The sequence below is a fragment of the Ambystoma mexicanum genome, chromosome 9, assembly GCF_040938575.1.
Source record: "Ambystoma mexicanum isolate Mex_15411 chromosome 9, UKY_AmexF1_1, whole genome shotgun sequence".
Taxonomy (NCBI): domain Eukaryota; kingdom Metazoa; phylum Chordata; class Amphibia; order Caudata; family Ambystomatidae; genus Ambystoma; species Ambystoma mexicanum.
The window spans coordinates 846456691-846476288 of record NC_090931.1 but is presented as its reverse complement, the minus strand read 5'-3'; the positions used below and the strand labels follow the sequence as shown (position 1 = coordinate 846476288).

General features: G+C 43.4%; 2 protein-coding genes across 4 annotated transcripts in view; one reads left to right on the top strand and one right to left on the bottom strand.

Annotated features, from left to right (window-relative positions):
• LOC138489750 (uncharacterized) overlaps window positions 1-5818 on the top strand; it is a 49184-nt gene extending 43366 nt beyond the window's left edge. The window contains exon 2 of the mRNA XM_069617384.1: window positions 4178-5818. Within this exon, the coding sequence (XP_069473485.1) occupies window positions 4178-5685 (1508 nt within the window). The 3' untranslated portion in view covers window positions 5686-5818. The remainder of the gene's footprint in view (window positions 1-4177) is intronic.
• LOC138488688 (uncharacterized) overlaps window positions 1-19598 on the bottom strand; it is a 1693320-nt gene that overhangs the window by 1440500 nt on the left and 233222 nt on the right. The gene's annotated exons all lie outside the window — the stretch shown is intronic.

The following is a 19598-nucleotide window of genomic DNA, read 5'->3' as shown; positions in this document are numbered from 1 at the left end:
TGCAAGAGCACCTATGGGACCTGACAGAACCAAGTGTGACTAAACCTATGGAAATGTAGAATAGTATGGATACTGTAGAACCCGCATTATAAGGTTTAGGAAAATTACAGCAGGCTCCTGGCCTCAGAGCAAGAGACGAGCAGAGCTGAGTCAGGCTGGACAGAGAGCAAGACATGTGAGACAGGACCGCAGCCAAGGCCAAGAGATACGGATGACATTCCAATCCCCAGATGACAAAGGGACCAACTGCAGAAAAGACTAATAAATCCTCATAATTCAGAGCTGCACAGCTCAAATGTGTTGTCTCTGAACAGGTGACACGGCCAAAGTAGACAATGGACAGCGATCAGTAGTGAGAAAGGAGCCCTGGTCCCAGGCCATTAGACACAGACAGTGACAAGTATGCAACAAGTGTTGCACTGATCAGGAGAGCACTCTCAAAAGCTAAGGTAGTGTACACAAGTTACAATGCAGAGAGTCATTCTTATTACCTTGAAGGGGTACGGAGAGCTGTGAACCCTTGCGGGTCCCATGCCTGGGGGCTTCAGCTCTAGCCAACCACAGTTTGGTATCCTGGGGGTGGGTAGCAATAATTACAGCAGGCTCCTGGCCTCAGAGCAAGAGACGAGCAGATCTGAGTCAGGCTGGACAGAGAGCAAGACGTGTGAGACAGGAACCGCAGCCAAGGCCAAGAGATACGGATGACATTCCAATCCCCAGATGACAAAGGGACCAACTGCAGAAAAGACTAATAAATCCTCATAATTCAGAGCTGCACAGCTCAAATTATTTGTCTCTGAACAGGTGACACAGCCAAAGTAGACAATGGACAGCGATCAGCAGTGGGAAAGGAGCCCTGGTCCCAGGCCATCAGACACAGACAGTGACAAGTATGCAACAGTATGCAACAAGTGTTGCGCTGATCAGGAGAGCACTCTCAAAAGCTAAGGTAGTGTTCACTTACCCTTAGTGTACACTTACCCTTACCCTTGCGGGTCCCATGCCTGGGGACTTCAGCTCTAGCCAACCACAGTTTGGTATACTGGGGGTGGGTAGCAATGGGCAAGAACCAATGGTAAGTCCATCACACAGCAACCTTGTCATAGTTAGTGATTTGGGGTTGGGCCAGGCTAGCCACCTGACATGCGAGGACCAGTAGAATAACATCTATACTGTCCACTATAAGTGGAGAAGGGCCCAGGTTGTGATGTCATTCTGATGACATATCACAGTAAAACCGGCCTGCGAGCTGAGCAAGAGCGTGATGTGCATGGAATTTTCCTATTCCAGTGCTGATCCCTGTTGGTTTTCTTTGTAATAAACCACAGTTTGAACTTGCCATTGTCTGAGTCATCTGTGTATGCTGGGGAGGGTATTGGGCCCTCCAAGTCAGCTGATTTCCAGTGTCCCTCTGGCATACCTGGCAGTCCCTCCCAACAAGTTGAAAGGCAATATCTATAAAAGTCTCCATACATGAAATGTCAATTTGGGGAACATTGGAAGAAGCATTTCCACATGAAAATGAATATAAGTAATGAAGTTGACAGACAAAACGTGAACAAGCCTCCATATATGAGATGTCAATATTGGGAAAGTTGGAAGAAGTAATACCTGGGTTAATGAAGTATAAACTGTCAAGGAGTAAAACTGTGTATACTGAACAAGAACATTGTGGGAAGTCCTGCTGAAAGAAGCACATCAGGCAGTGACTCTTTGGGAGAAAGATACCTGGCAGGAGAGTATACCAGGGGATCTACAAATGCCAGAAGGGGATTCCCAGCAGGGGTATATACCAGGTAATCCAATTAAAACACATGAAAGAAAAATACATTGGGTGAAAAGATACCTGGCAGGAGAGTATACCCACTGAATCTAAATAATGTATTAAAGAAGTTGCTATGTATAAAATACACTTTTAATATCCCTCACCATTGTTTTGTAAGAGAGACGCTTTTTATTATTCTTTGAAAGACACTTTTTGCCATCCTGAAGAAAGTGTTACGTGAAAGAGACATTTCTGCTATACTTAAGGAATCATTGCTTGAAAAGGACACTTTCACTATAGTCAAGCGGAAGGGAACCACCTCCTGGATTCAAGGATTGTTTATTGAATTTCCATATTTGATTTTTGCACACTTTTTGCTAAATCAAAATCAGAGACATTTACCTTACACCTTTAATTGTTCATTTTTAGTGTGAGGGTGAGATACGTTTTGGACACAAGGACAGTTTACATAATTTTGATGACAAGACACAGACTGATCTTTAGTTTTAGTTTACTAGGCAGGGAAAATCTCTTTAGGATAGGGACAGGAAGGCCTTTATCCAACCCCTTTAAGTTAATAAAGATGTCTGATGTTGAACACATTACAACTTTGTGTCAGTCTCTCACTTCTGGCCCCCAAACCATCCGGACAATTTTAGTAAGTCATTAAAACTCTACCAGTTTCTTGTTTTTGCCCAATTTGTACATTGCCCCTAAAAAACATTTTTGTTAAGCACACCCTTTCTTCTGGCTTTTATGTGTCGATCAATGTCAACCACATCAGAATACACAAGAATTCCAGCCACCAGGAGACTTTGTAGACATTTTAGTGGTAGTGGCTAGGATAGGAATGTGGGAAACAGTGAGAGACTGTCAGGAATGGATGAAATGTGACAACACTTGCATACTCATACCCTTCCTCTTGTGCCTATCTCACATCACGAGAGAACATGGATGAAGATAGCTATGGATAGTTTTGGCCCTCACAGCACATTGCCATTCTCACATGTTCCTGCTTAACTTCCACAGTCATTGGTCAGAAATCAAGCATGGTGACTATGAACAAAAAGAGAATTCCCGAAGGATGTATTTTGCCTGAAAGTGTGCCCTATGTATAGCCTTAGACACAGACAATGTGGTAAAGCTCATGTTACAAAAATATTACACATTTTTGTTGAAGCAGAACATCAGACAAGCTACCTTATCACTGTATCCCCCCTATTCTAGTGGGATCATTTAGCGTTTGAACAGGGTTTGGAAGGAATGTTTAAAACTGATGCTAGAGAATGCATTAGCAGTTCCAGGTTCAATGCGGTACGTGTTTTGTGTGTATAATTCTAGAAAGCACCTACCCACATGTCTCTCACCATTCAAAGGCAGGGAAATGTGTGGGGCCGTACCCCTATGTGGTTGCTAAAAGGAGATTAAAACAACTATGAAGAATATAGATGTTGAGACAAGGAATGCTTAGGTGCTGTACAGATAATTCAAAGCAAAGACTATTTTGACAGGAAGAAAGGAGTGAAGGGACAAAGTTTCCAGGATGGGGATTGTGTTAGTATGAAGATGTAAGGTTGGGTAGCAAGTGGGGTCTTTAAATATACAAATTACAGAAGTATTAAAAATGCTTCAGGTACACCAGAGGATAAGTATTGGAATGTCAACAGCATAGCCAGTCAATGTGCTAATAGGAAACATTTCCAAGAAAGATCTCGTTTAAGGTTTTCATCGAGTTGTGTCTGTAAAGTAAGGCTGAATGTATGCATGTGTCATTGGAGGGAAGATGTACCCAAACTGGGGTACCCAATGCGTGAAGGAAAAAAAGGGAGAGTGTGCACGAAGAAATGAATGTTTTCATGAACCAGTCCATGTCTGCATAGAAACTATGGGTGAAACAGGTTAGATGAAGTTACTATGCGAGTTAGGATAAAGAGCATGCAAAGAGTTCCATTACTTTTTAAGGACTAACAGCTGTATAAAGGGGACAATGTGTTGCATTGCACTAACATAAATATGATTGTATTGAATGTAGTGTTCCATATGTTCAGGTTGGTCGTTTACTTTAGTTGAACACTATGTCACAACAATGTCAGGATTTTATCACACGTCTACACTTTAACTATTGCCCCAAAATTCTCTCTCTCCCTCTTTCTCTATCTCTATCTCTCTCTCTCTCTCTCCCTCTTTCTCTATCTCTATCTCTATCTCTCTCTCTCTTTCATGAACCCATTACGTGCACTTATACTTATATCTGCCCTCGCTCACTCTTTGCATGATCCCATCTATTGTTTTCTATAACCATTTTGAAATCCTTCACAGCAGTGACTGTTCTCCATCCTTGGAGCAATTTTATGGAGTTGTATCTTTGATATGTTTCTCTTTAACACTGCGGTGGTCTTCTTTCCTTGGCAGACCACACCATAACCGCCGTCCTCAGCATTGTGATGTTTATCCTGTTCTTCTTGAAGTTTTTCCTTTGCTGCTGTTGCTGGCTAAATAAACCAGAGAAGTTTGAAATGAAAGCACTATGTGACACGGGACCTCCAACCAAGAGCATCAAGCAGGCCCAGAAGGACTCAACTCAGCTAAGCCACAATCCGGTTACACTGTCAATGCCACCAGAAAATGGCTCCTCTCGGGAAGGTGAGCGAAAGAATGCCACAGCAAGGGAGGCATACAAGGATGGAAAATACAAATCTCTTTCTATCTTCCAGACTTACCTCAGGAACTGTTGTGTTGCGAGCATGAAAACCAGGCCTGCCCCCAATCAAAGCAGCAGACTGCCTATTTCCGACGCTCTCACTGCTAGGCCTGGTGTAAATACCTTGTTGTCTGCCAACATCATGTGTGAGTCAGAAACAGACAGTAAGGATCCAGTTTTAGCAGATACAGGTAGATCACCAAGGCCTGCACTGGTTGCTGGAGTTGCACCAAAAACACTGCTCATTGGGCCAATGACACAGGGTCTCCTAGTCCCAGGAAGGAAAAGAGCTGACTCTGATAACCTATCGTTAGATGTAGACACAGAAGCAAATGGTCAAGCAGACCCCAAAGAAATATACCAAACTGAGATTCAAATAGAAGGAAACGAAGACTTGAATGCTAACCAATATGTCCGTACAAATATACTCCATTCACCAGGACCAGGACAGTCAGTAGAGCAGGAAGGGCAGAAACTGGAAGACCTTCTGTTCCACGCTGCAATGGACAATAGCAGTTCACCCCCTCAAAGAGATGGGTGGGAGACAGTAGTTTTAAACCCTTCTAGCAAACAGTCCAAACCGATTTCATCCTCCATTTCTGTGCAAAGGCAGGGTCAGACCCTGCCTGTAGAAATGTTTGCAGGCCATGTTGTAAAGCCACACCCCAAGGGAAACAGCCATGAATCCCGGCTCCGAGAATCCTGTGCAGACACCGCTCAACCATTTCCACCTACCAATGACAAAGTTGAATTCTCAAAGGCGTTTCATGATGTCCGAGGACCGTCGTCTTGGCTCTCAGCCTTTGGCAGTGTCTTCACAGTACCATCTGTGAGCGAGTGGCTGAGGAGCACAGCTACCCCTAAGCAGGACAACCTACCTGACATGTCCTTACCAGGAAAGAACCCAGTAGAGCAAGATGATCTCCCCAGGGCTGTCTACAATCGTCCTCCATCACCTTCCAAAATGCGATTCCACCAGACGTCTGAAGAAAACCCTCATGAAATTGATCCTGTGCCTCCAGTGGCCGTTCATGGTTTGTGGGGCCATTTTGCTTCCCTTCCACATCTCATAAGTAGGGTAATCTCTCCATCAACAGCAGCAATGCAACCCCTTGATATGCAAGACCACAAAATGTCCCATCCCTCGAAGGAAAGAAATATGCCACTACCGCAAACTTCAATTTCCCAGGCATGTTATACAAAAACAGAAATGTTATAGTTATTCAAACTCCAAGAATACCAAGCAAGAGTGTAGCTGCTGCCCATTGGCAGTAATTCTACCTCGCTAAAACAAACCTATTTATACATTCATTTTTCTCCATAAAAAAGCTAAGTGATGTGTTAAAACATAATTCATGATTGCCATCTTTCATTCAATAAGTACCGGAAAGGCTGTTTGCTAAAGGTGGCCCCAAATTAATAATCAAATTGTGGGATCTATGCGGAGGGGCCGAATCCAGTCCCATGATGCTTCGCCTCTCTGGCCTTCACTCACCGAATTCTGTTAGCCATTTTCCCCCATGTGAGCCCATTCATGGAAGGTCTGTCCTTTCAATGCACTCCTGACTCACCTCCCCATTGGAGGTTCCACCCCGTTCCACCCCATACGACCCTTCTATCTCCCATCACAACCCCTAAACCCTTCATCCCTCTCTCCTCCTAGCCCCTGTCGTCATGCAGTCTCTAATGATGGCTCAGCCCTCATACCCCTCCCTTTCTTCACCCAGATCCCTTATAGCCCTCTCTCCTGCCCACTCTCTACCTCTCTTCATCCCTCATTACCTGCTGCTCCACCATTGCTCATTGCCCCCGCTTCCTATGCCCGCTAACCCAGATCAAGGCCCAGTGGCGTCTAAAGAACCTACTATGGTGAACCTCTGTGCTAACAGCACTGTTGTCGGAGAGTGCCACCAGCGACAGGCATATGTTCAGCCATCTAGAAATCAAACAGTAAGGGTTTGGGAAGGGAGGGTAAAGCCAGAATTCCGTTCATAACGTATGGCCGCTAAATGTAAGCCTAGTGTCCGCTACAGATGCCTCAGAAGGAGGTTATCATTCCCTGATGCATGTATGTAAAGGAGAGCTCTTCATGTTTGGAGAGGTTATAAAAGTTACATTTACCAACATGAAAGCTGTAATGATGACAGTTCCAAGGATACAGAACAAGGTCCCATGTTACCTTTCCCAATACTAGCTCTTGAGGGTGGAGTAGTTAAGTTAATTTAGTTGATTGATCAGACAATGTTGCAATGCGCTGAATGAGATCCAATATCAGTCATAATTTCACAAATACTTGAGGAGTCGTTTAGGTTTTCACATGTATAGCAATAGAAAAGAAATAAAAATATACCATTGGGTTTGCCATACCAGCACCTAAAAGCTAATTTCCTATATAAGTCACATACATCCATACAATGGTGCGATCATTGGTTGATGCCACCATTACTTCAGTTTATCAGAGATAAGACACAATGTGCTTCTACATGCTGGATATCTTCCTGTTCATGCTATTTAATCCAGACAAAGACTGTGACCCTCATTATGAGTTGGCTGGTCCGGAAATCACGTACTGCTAACAACGAATACCGTCACCTTTGCGGACCAGCCAACTCCAAGTCTACCGGCAGGGGCTGTAATTTACTGGCAAGCCTAACCTGCTAGTAGATTAGGCCCCTATCAGCAGATAAATGCCTGAATCAACCGGCACCTCTACGAACTGTGCCAGTGATTCGGGCAACCCCATCTCATGTAGTCCTATTGGACTCCATGGACTAGGAAGGTACTGGCATCTCTGCTACCTGTAATATCCCGGTGATACTGGGATATTGGGCAGCAGAGACAGCATGGTAGTTCCCTGGTATCCCACCAGTACTCAAAAGGAGCCCCAAAGAGTAGTGTTTGACTGTTTATCATCTTCAGAAACCACCACATTCTCCCATACTTCTTTTCCCAAACCTTTTATACAAAACTATCAAACCTCTATTTACACAAAATGGATTGAACTCCAGAGTAAAGTAGTATTAGGGCCAAAAAGCATTGCAGGAAATAGCTACTCCTCAGTGATGAGGCCCAACGAGGGTGAAACATGTTTGGGGATGCTTGTGGTCTCTTGCAGAAGGGATGTGACCAAGCAGCTCGGGTCCCTTGTGTGGTGGGACCAAGCATGATTTGCATATGGTCTTTCCCCTTTTGTAATGGCTTGGCTGCCAAAGAACAGAGGTCTGGAGGGTAGCCCAGGGCAATGCCAGAGGCTAAGATTAATTCGAAATCTTCCAACCATCACCTCTTTTATTTTGTGGAACAAAAAGGGAGCCTCTGAATATGTGTACTGTAACTATGAATGTGCATATTTTACTCTTTACAGAAATCACACATGCCACTATTGAAAGTGGGCAGGAACGTTAAATGCCTCCCTGAAAAAAAATGGGCAAAATGGCTAACTGTATGAACTTTTTCTCCTATTTCAGGATAGTTGGACAATTTCACGCTTATTTTTCTCTCTGAAGGAAACCTTTCAATGATTGTTTACTTAAAATCTATCACAGATTATAGAATTTCATACACGGAAGAGGCAATTACTTTTTAAGTAGAAATCCTATGTGTTTGCATGCCGGCCAGTGCTTCTTCACAAGAGCAATCTTCATTCCGCACATGAACGCTTTCTCAATTCTTTACTTCGCCATCAGATTCTATAAGGTCTGTGCCTTCTCTTCTTCGGTCATCCTTCTTAGTGCGTCACGCTCATTTCTTGTGACATCACCAGCCTCTCCTTTTCACATCTTCACACTGCTTGATTGCCCTCAGGAGACCGTCACCTCTTCGGGGATACGTCACAGTGGATACCGTGTGTCAAAGGCCGATTACACCAGTAATGGTGTAATCGGCACCATCACTGGTGTTGCACATGTCGCGATTTCCGGTTTCCAACGTATAGGCAGAATAGGGGCGGGACTTTCTGCAGAGGCATTCAGCTGCTCCTCTACAAAGTCACTCACAGTATCAGATTGTTTAAGGGGAAACAGCACACATTTTCATGGTCTTGTATCCTTATGTATCAGCACAAATATTGTTACTTTCTGCCCCCTGGCCACCTTCTTAGGATCATTAAATGTGTGATCTTCCTCAGGAATTTCTCTGCCTCTGCATGGATGCTTATCGGACTGACGTTTTTCTCATCTCCCCCACCCCCTCTGCCCCCGAGTCAAGGGTAACCCTCCTAGGGCACAAGAACACAACAGGCACAGACCTTCAATGTCTCAAATTGTGATTTCACCGCACAATTTCTGTCAGGTTCCTGTCAGGCTCTGAGCTCTAGCAGTTGGTCCCAGCAGGCTCGCAATCCTACCTTGCTCTCTCAGGCTCTGACTTTCTCTATAATTAATTAATTCATAATACCAGAGGCCAGTCACTAAGCGCAGGACTGGATTCAAACCTGTGTTGCACTGTTTTGTCTTGCTCCCAAGACAAACGTGTTGCCTTGAACTATGCTCCCGGCATAGCCCCCAACAGGCCTTCTCTCCCTGGGTCTTGTTCTCTCCCAGAGTATGACTCACTTCAAGGGGCTGAAGCCTTATGGAGTCCTTGCCTCCACCTCGCTGGTTCAGGGTCCCAGATTCATGGTTCAGGCTCTCTGCACTTGAATGTGACCGAACTCACTAAGATTCTGTGGTTGCTTCCCCTGTCTTTTCTATTCAGAAGATTGGGGCACCTGTTTCCTGGTCTGTCCTATCCAGGGAGAGGTGCCCCTAGCTGAGGGATTGGCAGGAAGGAAGAGACTCAGGAGATCTGTTTTATACCCTCTCTAGGGGTTGCACTGCAAAGCAGTAGCTTCCCCAGGCCCCGGAGCTTCCTGGTCCCCTTTACGTGACTACCATAAGGTGGCTTTGTCACGCTGCTAAGTGGTGGCAAAAACATATATAAGTGACTATTACTTCAGCATACACAAATGTGGGTATTCAATTTAGGAAAGCACGTCTGAAATGGGTTTAGCTACTGAGGAAGGGGTTACATCAGAACAAGCGAAAGGCCTGCAGAAGGGATTACTCTGGAGTGCAGACTGACATTCAAACGAAGACTGTCATGCACAGGCACCTGCAAAAACACATATACACATCCACTGCCCACTATAAGATGGTGTGTCAAGTGACATCTTAACTGAACCAATCACTAATTATCGAAATAGGATTTAACACCTGGAAGATCTAAATTTACCACAGAAAGCTTCCGGTTGGCTGCTAGAAGGAACCAAAGAGGCAGAGGAAATGGAGCCAGAAGACAGATCGTGTCGGAATCAAATTAACTCAATAGAGCTCCATGAACCCACATCCAAAGTAATACACAGTGATTGATACTCCTCTGTGCCAATGGTGAGAGCAGCATGCTAAACATTCTGGGACAAGAAATGATGAGCCGTCCGGAAGATAAGTGAAATCAACCATGAAGGGAGATGCAATTCCTTTTATCTGGACTCTGCTCCCAAGACTCTGCTGGAAGCATGAGCATAGTCAATAGGATTGCCAGAGCGCTACTTCTCTAGGGACAGGCACTACCTTAATGGCCTTAGGAGTATAATGCCCCAACTGCAGCTGACAGGGTCATCCTGAAAAATAAATAAAGATGAATGCTAACTGATTAAAAAGGTGCTAAACAAGCTGATAGGTGTAGGGGAAGGATTTAAACTGAACAATGATATTTGAACACAATACGAGAAGTAGCAAATAAATTGTCAAGTTCATCAGCTGATATTCTACAATAAGGAATAATGGTAGAAAGTCTATGAACTCATTGAGGGAACGTGGGCATGGTTACTGTGGATAGCACCTGCCAAGTGGAAGTGCTGAGTTCAAAGATCTAGGGCTCCAGAAATGGATCAGCAGTGGCGTGCTCCTCACTTGGGTTCGCAAAAGTGCCACAGGCAAAACAAAATGGACAAATTTCGTTTTAATTTTGCTTTACCTGTTCAGAAAAAAAAGATCCCCCACGACAAAACCGCACTGTACAAAACCAGATAAATGTGTGTTTTGTTAGGGAATTATTCACTCTTTCATGATTTCACAGTACTTGTGGCTGTAAAATTGCAGCAGAATTTGAAATAGGTCAATCATTTGCTAAATTCAAAGGAATTAAGCCCCCACAACTTGTCCTCAGGTAAAGACGGCAGTCAGATCCTGAATATGTAGGAGATAGAATTATTTCAAGACACTGGTGAACTCCTCTTCAATGGGCTGAACAGCCCACATGGATGAGTAGTACACACACGGGTAGGAGCATTTTGTGCACACAGGGTATTACCCAAAAAGATCGACGGCAAAAAGACTGAATCCCAAAAGACTGAATATGGGATGCCCAACTTGACCGCATATATATACATGGGGGGGGTAAAGTTAATGAAAAATGTGGAGGGTAATGGGTGGTGATGGTCTCCCCCGCATATATATGCGGTCAAGGGGGAGAACAAAAAGCATGAATGCATTATCAAAACAGTTTGGGAGGGGTGAGTTGGGCCAGTAGGACCAGGCCACGACTGGCTGCTGTATTGTGTGGGCAAAGAGAAAATATCTACTTCTGGAGCCGGGGAGACTTTACATTTCTGAGACGATACGTTGCAAGGAGGTAGGATTTTGTTCAAGATGCATAACTATAAAAAGGTCCAATGACTTGCACAACAACATGAAATGTAGCAGAATGACAGCCCTAATAAATCACATACATAATCATCAATATTGCAACACAGGATTTTAAAGCATTGCTATAGTGGACCCCGTTGAAGGAAGAGGAGGCCTTTCAGCTGGAGAGTGGAAAGGTGTGTAGGTGTTCACCAGACTGCTGTGGTTGTCAGCATGGAATTCCCTTCAAAACACTGAACACTCGCACAAATGAGGCGCAAAATGATGGAGGGCAAAGAAATGCAACTGATTAAGTACACACACTTTATCTTCTGGATGGTGCAATTTATGACAAAGAAGTGACCAATTGTCTACATATGTCAACATGCACTGTAAACTGAGGACAGCACATATGGTGTGACCCATGTAGCGATTTGCCATTTGTATCACTCAGATTGCTAGTGTGCAGTCCAGCTGCGGACTCCAGGGTGGTTGTGACCAACACTGGATTCTGGCCATTGCATTTATGAGATTGATGTTGTGTAGTCTGGGTGGAGCATTTGCACAGGGGTAATGCTGGTGGGCTGGAGGTTTTAATAACGAATTGGTATTTTGGCGTTCTTGAAGATATCACGTTACTGGATGTCTTGAGGCTTCCTTGATGGGACTGAAGGCTTTCCAAATCCTGCTCTCCTCGGGAGGCTCCACTGCGCGTGTCAGTGGGAATTGCATTTGTGGCTTCTAATAGTCTTGCCTAAAGGCAATTTATTGATTACTCTGTGATTCTACACACCCTGACTATGCCCTAACCATGATTTGGGGCATATGTACCCTATTCTAGAGTTGGTATGTTTTAAAAATCTCTACTTTTCAACCGGACCTAATCATAAAAATGGATATTGCAGACCACTTAATTAAGATAGCTAGGTCCTCATCACCTCAAGGTGATAGCTCCATCTAGCCACATCATAGCACTATGCCCACAATTTCTATTAGTGAACCCACGGTTACTGGGTGGCCATTCATATCTGGCTCTTGAAGAATCGGGTTCACCCCTCTCTGCGATTTCCTGTGTGCTCCGCTTTCACCCTTAGGCAGCGTCCGACAGTTGGCTTGGCATGCCCAGATTAATTCCCTGTGGTTTGGCAAAGAATGCCTAAAAACATAAACTGGCAATCAAGCTTCCATGCTTCAAGGGCATGCCTGAGTATGTCTCAGGCAAGTCCATCACACAACTATGTTCTGACTAATTCTAGTGCCACCCTCCTGGTTCTAGAAACTGCCATTGCTGTGAAGGCTTGTATTCATGAGATGTTCTGTTTTCTCTCTATCTAATCCTGCTGCCAGTGAGCACCCACGCACCCCTACCACTACAATCAAATTCCAACTTCCTCGCCCCTTTGCACCATTCTAATTGTAAGTCTGTTTTCGCATCTTTACTCCTACTTTTCCATTCCTCTCACCTTATCTCTTTTCCCTTCCTCCACAGACTAAGGTCAGGTTACCCCAGGTGGGGACACACTACACTAATTTCCAGGGAAACCACTATTGTGTTGATGGGCACAGTGTAAAAACTTGTAAGCATTATAACAAGTTATTTTTAATGCATTTTTGACTCCAGAAAAAGGCAAAAGTCCTTGTAGAACAAGACTACATAACGCGGGTTCTAGAATACTGGGTAAAGGCCTTCTGGATTGTTTACTCGCGGACACAATTGATAATTATTCCCATGCTGCTGTCCGTGGATACCAGGAAGGATATGGCACAAGCTGATGAGGGACAGGTAGGCATAATATACAATATGGAAAACACAGACGCCTTTGCCAAGCATGCCCCATTGTTGTATAGGCGAAAAAAGATAGGACTTACTGAATCAATCTCATATGCACCATAATGGAGAACAAATTGATAAATATTACTAGAAAAGGGGATACAAGCAACCTTGAGATCGCAAATACTAGAGGCTCCAAGAAATAAATTGCAGTACACGTGTTTCTATGCCAAGATTATGTTAGTCTATAAGAGGGGGGGGGCTTTTTCCAGGACACAAGGATGGGGAAGAAGAGATTAACTGGTGTAGCTAGAAAAAAGGGCTGGTGGAGTCTGAGTAGTTGGGTTAGCATCTAGGAAAAGATATGGAAGCACAATGAGACAAGAGAACTTGGGGGTTCATAGACAAGTGGAAAGTAGTTGTGGCCTCTGCTGCACATTATTTATCTTTGTATTGGCTAGAGGCACAGGTTGATGCGGAGCCGCTGGAGGAACATTGGAAAATGCAAATCTCAGAGTGATCCCAGATCATGGTAAAGAGGAACCTGACGACATTCTTACAGAGAGACACCTCTAAATCTATATGAATGATAAGTGAGTCACCAGATCATTTGAAATCCATACAATTGAGAAGGGGGGCATTGGCTACTACACAATCTCCAGAGATTTGGAACACAATCTATTTAATAGAAATCCAGCACATCCATCTCAGGGTTCCTTTTGTAACCATGTCGCATTTGACATCCATGTATGGAGTAAGAAGTAACAGCTTTTTCGTACAAATCATTGCGTAAGCAGGATTATTCAAATGTACAATTCCACAATTTCATATGCCCACCACGAATAATATATGTGCTTACACCATCAGAAATAGTTGTCTGTACATTACATCCATATATACAATGTCTTGAAACACCAGCTGGAATCATTCTCCAACATCAGGTTTTGGCAGATTGGTTGGAGGGGATGTGTGAATATTGCTGATGAGTTCATCATGCTGATCCTTGGCTAATGGCTGGGTTACCATTCGTGCCTATGATTGGATAAAAGGTCTCCTGCCCCATAATGTCAAATGAAGGAGATGCATGCATTGTTGCAGCAGGTGAAAGCACAACTCCTATTGGGTGGGAATAGATTTTTTTTTAAAAGGGGAGCTATCAGGGATAAGATTGTGAAAAAAGACTAACAAAGTCTGGAAGAATGTGACACAACGAGTTAGTCAATTTCTTTTTTTTTTTAAAGTCAATTTCTAACAAGTCACATGGCCAGCTTTGAGAAACAATGAGACGCGCAGTATGGGCAGTAAACATGTGGTGATCTAGTTAATATTAGCAAAAAGAAGAGTCCCCGTGGTATCATTAGTGTCAGATGGGTCACTCGTCCTTGGGTATTTCAATGAGTTGAAACAGTTTAAGAAAGGGAACCTTGTTATACAAAGCACACAGGGCATGGCAAGTGCAGACACTAAATAGAAGACAGAATGCACACGTGAAACAAGTGCCCACATATGCCTAACGGAAGTGTATGTAGTTTACATTGCACCATAAACATCACAATACTATTAAACTGTATATATATATAACGTGGAGTGGTATAAAAGCTGATCGAAATATGTGTGTGGGGTGCGGGTGGAGCGAGGCGGCAACGGGGGAGATCTGGGCTTAGATGTTCATTATTTGCAATTGTTATGGGAAACGCTGCATTTTGGGAGTCACATCTAATTAAAATTGGATGGTGGAATTAGGGCCCTGGGGCTATGCTTATCACAATGTTATAGCTGCGAAATATGTTTCCTATATTCACAAACAAAGCAATACGAAACCACAAAAGGTGTCTGAGGAAAAAGCAATCACAGTGGAAAATATGGATGAGGAAACCGTTCCACACCAGAATTTATAGGCAAAGATACCAGGCACCTAGACACTAACTTTGACCAAAGCAATGATGTGGGTGGGAATAAAGAGGCAGTAGTGCAAGGACATGAGCAGTTACCAAGAACAGTGTAAGGACAACTGACAAAAATACTCTATCATATCATCTACACAAACAAATAATCTGACCACTCATAACCTTGAAAAAAGGTGAAGACAGACTTTTAAAATGAAGTATTTCCTACTTTTGCAAATGGAGTCCATTGTCCTCCTTTCTGTTAAAATGTTACAATGAAGATGTGGGTAGCAATGTGCTGTTGGATGATGATATTGACGTGGATGGTGATGCATGAGTATAATGCATCTTAGCTTGCATTATATACAGATGCGGATTTGGCTGGTGATGATGAAGTGGACATGGGTGGTGTGCGTGATTTTAGGTATGGTGGCAGTGATATCTGTAACAATTGTGATTTGCTGGATGATAGTAATGGGGATTATGATGTGGACAGTATGTGTGGAACGGTAGTGGTGTATTAATAGATAATGGTGTGGAGTGGTCGGATGGTATTTGTAAATAGCGAACCTAGTTTGAAGCAAAGGAGCGCTGTACATAAGGGGTTCATCCAGAGGGTTACAAGTAAGGGGAAGGAAGGGGAGGGGAGGGAAGAGCTCAGAGGGGGTGAATTATGGTTGAGGGGAGTGATCTGGGATTGGTGAGATCTTTTTTGCCCTTCCTGAAGTGTAGCATAAGGCAGACTGTCATCTACATTGGTCGCTTGTTCCACAGATGGGGTACATAGCAGGATAAGGCCTGTTTCCCATTTCCCTCTTGCAATCCTTTGTTTCCAGACTGGATATGTTGTGGCTTCCTGTGGTGCACTGGCCACCACAGTTAATGAGATTGTTAGCCAGGTAGAGTGGTGCTTTGTTTGTGACTGCTTTGTAGGCGATGTAGACTATTTTACACATGATGTATTTTTTCCTCTGATGCCTCAGGATGTAGTAGGTGTCCTTGGTGGATGTTCCTTATGTCCATCCATATATTAGTGAGAGGATGAGTGGGAGAAGACTGGATGTGAGGTGGACAAGGCGAGGTAAAGGTAAGACGTAGGGGTAAAGGAAAATGAGAAAACAATGATAAGTGCAGAGGGTATTGTGAGGTTTCAGAAATGTGAGGCAGACAACTCTGTGAATGTTTTTCATAAAATGCCATTTTATTAAATTTAAAGGCTTTGATACATGCCTCACTATCCCTTCCCTAAGGAGAATTTCCCTGCCTATCAAAATAAACTAAAGAAAACGCTCTAACAAAAGGACCCTGTCCCTCACACTTGTACCTACAATAAACACAAGGAAATATATGGCAATTCAAATAGAACAAAATCACAGTTACTTCAAAAATGTACTTAATAATTGTTTCTCCTTGTGATCTGGGTAATGTTCCCTTCCCCAGATTCAAAGCAGGAATTTGTAGCAACAGTTCAAAATAGAAAAGTTCAGTTTTATAACAAAGTTCTGGTAATAAGATTCTTCTTGCTTCACCAAGTCTCTCAATAGGACTTCCAACAGTTCCAAAATTAAATATCAAATCTTGGTTTCTCCACTTGTAACAACATGTTCAACACAACCTCTTCTTAGGAACCAAAACCACTTTCATAGTTCCTTAATAGCAACAGAAATAGTTTGTCAGGATGATTCCACAATCTTTCACAAAAGAATCTAGTGGCTTTGGAAGCTCTTCTTCTACACAGTCTTTAACCACAACACAGTACTTCAAAATATTTTACCTGGTCCACTTACCTGCCAGGTACCCTGCTACAAGGTTCCTTGGCCTGGTATACTCGTCTGCCAGGACGAAAAACCTCTTAATTCTACTGCAAGTACTTTTGTAGTAAAGTTTGTTTCAGACAACTTTGTAAAGTCGTTTGGCTTTCACCAACGTCCATAGTTATTACTTCTTCTTAAAATACATGAACCACATTGGTGCTGTTTATGATACATATAACACCGATTATGTCCTCTCCTCCTGAATGGTAGCTTTTTAGGAGGGCAGCTCTTCTGCCACAACAAAGTCTTTTGGTTTCCACCAATTTTAGTATCCACAACTTCAGTATAGGCTACATCTTCTGAGAAAACATAAAACACATTGATGTTTTTTGTTCCACCCTTCGGATTGACACATGCAGTGCAGGTTATGCTCCTCTGCTCCTGAATACTGGCGTTCAGGAGGGCAGCTCTTCTGCCACACTTGTTTTCCCACTTCTACATCAACATAATGGCTTTTTAATCACACGTGCTATTCTTTGACTTGTAAAACGCTTGTTTGGGTCTTAAATAACTATTGCCTCTTCTTCTCTGTGGCAATAATGTTTACAGTTGGTCTGCTCCTTAATTGCCCCCTTCAGCTTCTGCTACTTTTGCAATTATAATTGTCCCAATGTTCTTATTCTGCCACTTTAACTGTAAGAAGCAGTTTGATATGCAAAGTTATTCTTAGTCTGCCAAATCTGCTTAGTTCGGAATTCATTGGTGTTAACACGGGCTAGCCGGCAATTACAGATCGTTCCAGGGTCACATACAACTAGTAAACTCACCGGGTGCTGCATACGTGTCCGCTCGCTCCGTTGCCTTCATGTCTTCTGCTTCTCATTGCAAGGTAAGATACTGCTTTCTGATTCCCGTGGCACACACAGGTTGGGAGAGGATTGTTCCTCGCCCCACAAGCACTCTGGTGCTCGACTGATATTGGAACACATTCTGCTTGGGGGGGGGGAAAGCCTTTAAAAAACACTTCCCACCCGCAACTTCTGCCTACAAAGTCCTCAGGGTGAAAGCTCTCCGAAATAACGCTTCCCACTGCACAACCTCTGCATACAAGGTCTCAAAGGAAACACAGCCTTACAGAGCCGTCATCCGCTTCACGCAAAGCGGAAGCTCCGGCATCTCAACCTTCCTGCAACTTCTCCTGCTACTGCAATGTGGAGTGTCGACCCTTACTCCACCTCTTGCTTCACTTTCTGATACTTCCTATAGACTGCACCTGAGGGGGTCTTTTATATCCACTAATCCCTCTCAGGTGTGGGTGATTGCAATCATTACTCTTCTTCACTGTAGTAATATGGGCATTGTGGGACTTGAAGTCCCCAATGTTCCAATGAGTTTTTTCTTTCTGCACATTGTTTAAATGGATTTTCTTCACGTTCATTATTAATCATATTTTCAGGTGGAGATTTAAAAAGAGTCAATGACTGTTTTGAAATCGAAGGAGTATTAACTTTATCAAAATGTAAGATGTTCTTATTCTGATGTCTACAATTTTCTTCCTCTTGTTGACTACAAGAGTTTTTACTTTTGTAGATGCAGTAAACTTTACGAGGGAAATCTCTATGCCTGATAAATGATTGATTAGGACCAGTTTTGCAATCCCCAGAACATATAGGTTTAGAACTGAAAACCCCACTTTGATGACAAGTCATTATATATTCTGGCATCACCGACATCATTTCCTCAGTGGAAGACAAATGATGCGTCTCACCCAACGGAATCCTCTCGCTCCTCTGGGCCCCTTCTCCCAGGTGATCCTCATGGCTAAACCACCTACAGAGTTAGGGTCATGTAGCAGCTGCCTTCCCATGGCCACCTGGGAGGAAACCTTAGGTAGGGCTTTGTGAGGACTCCGCTGGATTCATCACAGTATGAGGCTGTGACTAGGCAGGAGAGGGCTGGTAAGCTCAGTAAGCTTGGTCAGAAAAAGCAATCAGTGGGAATCATTTGGGACACAGACCACAATGAGGATCTGAGAGAATGTGGTTTAGATACATTTTCAGTAGGCCCACAATCTCCCTGGTAGGGGTGGCTGGTGCTTTCTGGTGCTTTCGGTTTTCTGGTTTTCTGTCAGGGAAGGGCTTGTGGGATAACAGGGGAAATATGGATAATTTGGAATCTGAGTAACTAATAGGACTGAAGGGAAAATTAGCTTTTTGCATTTGTGTGACTGAGGGTACCACTTACGGTTTCCCAAGTGATGGAGGGAGAAATATGCATGTTGCAGATTACCCTGGTTGTACTTGTTATACTGAAAGGTCATTAAGGGGAATTATTGGTGATGGGTAAAAGAACATCACATGGAAAAGGATGAAGGGGTCAACTACTACTGTCAATCCAGATAGTGTGAGTCATGTATGTTCCCTGCAGTATAATGGGGCCGAAGTTGTCATTGTTATCAGCTTTTTCCAGGAGCTTGTGCCATTGGATATGAAGCAGCATGGCATGGCCTACTCTTTAATGAAGATGATCGTTAACACAAAAGAAACCAGTTCTGTGAAGAAGCTCATAAACATGCAATAGATATCCACAGCAAAACAGCAACACAGTGAAACATGACCCCAGACGTCAATGGGGCTCGTTTTTGTATAAGCCATAACATCAATGGAAGACATAAAAGTCTCCCTGCTGGAAAATTATGGGGACTTGCAGAATGAGCCTCAATATGTTCTTTAACATCAAACGTTGTGCATCCCACCTTTTTGCTATTCAGAATGGGTTGGCTAGTATGCCACAATGCTATGCTGGTTTGTGAGGGACATATGAAATGGCTGTATCCTGTGGCACACAGGAAGGGAAAAGGCATACCTGAGTTTTAAAAGACTGGGTTTGTAACCAAGATGGTGTGGGACCAGTAAGGTACCTTATGGTGTGGAAAATGCAGAATGTAATAATACAAATACCTGTGTGCCTTCACCTGATACAATTCCCAAGGCTAGCAGTCATCCCAAGCACAACTACAGTTGCTCTATTAATATGCAGATCTATCAGTACAGACCTCATGTAGAGGCTGAACCAATCCTATGACTTAAAACTGTTTTATTTAGGAACCATGAACT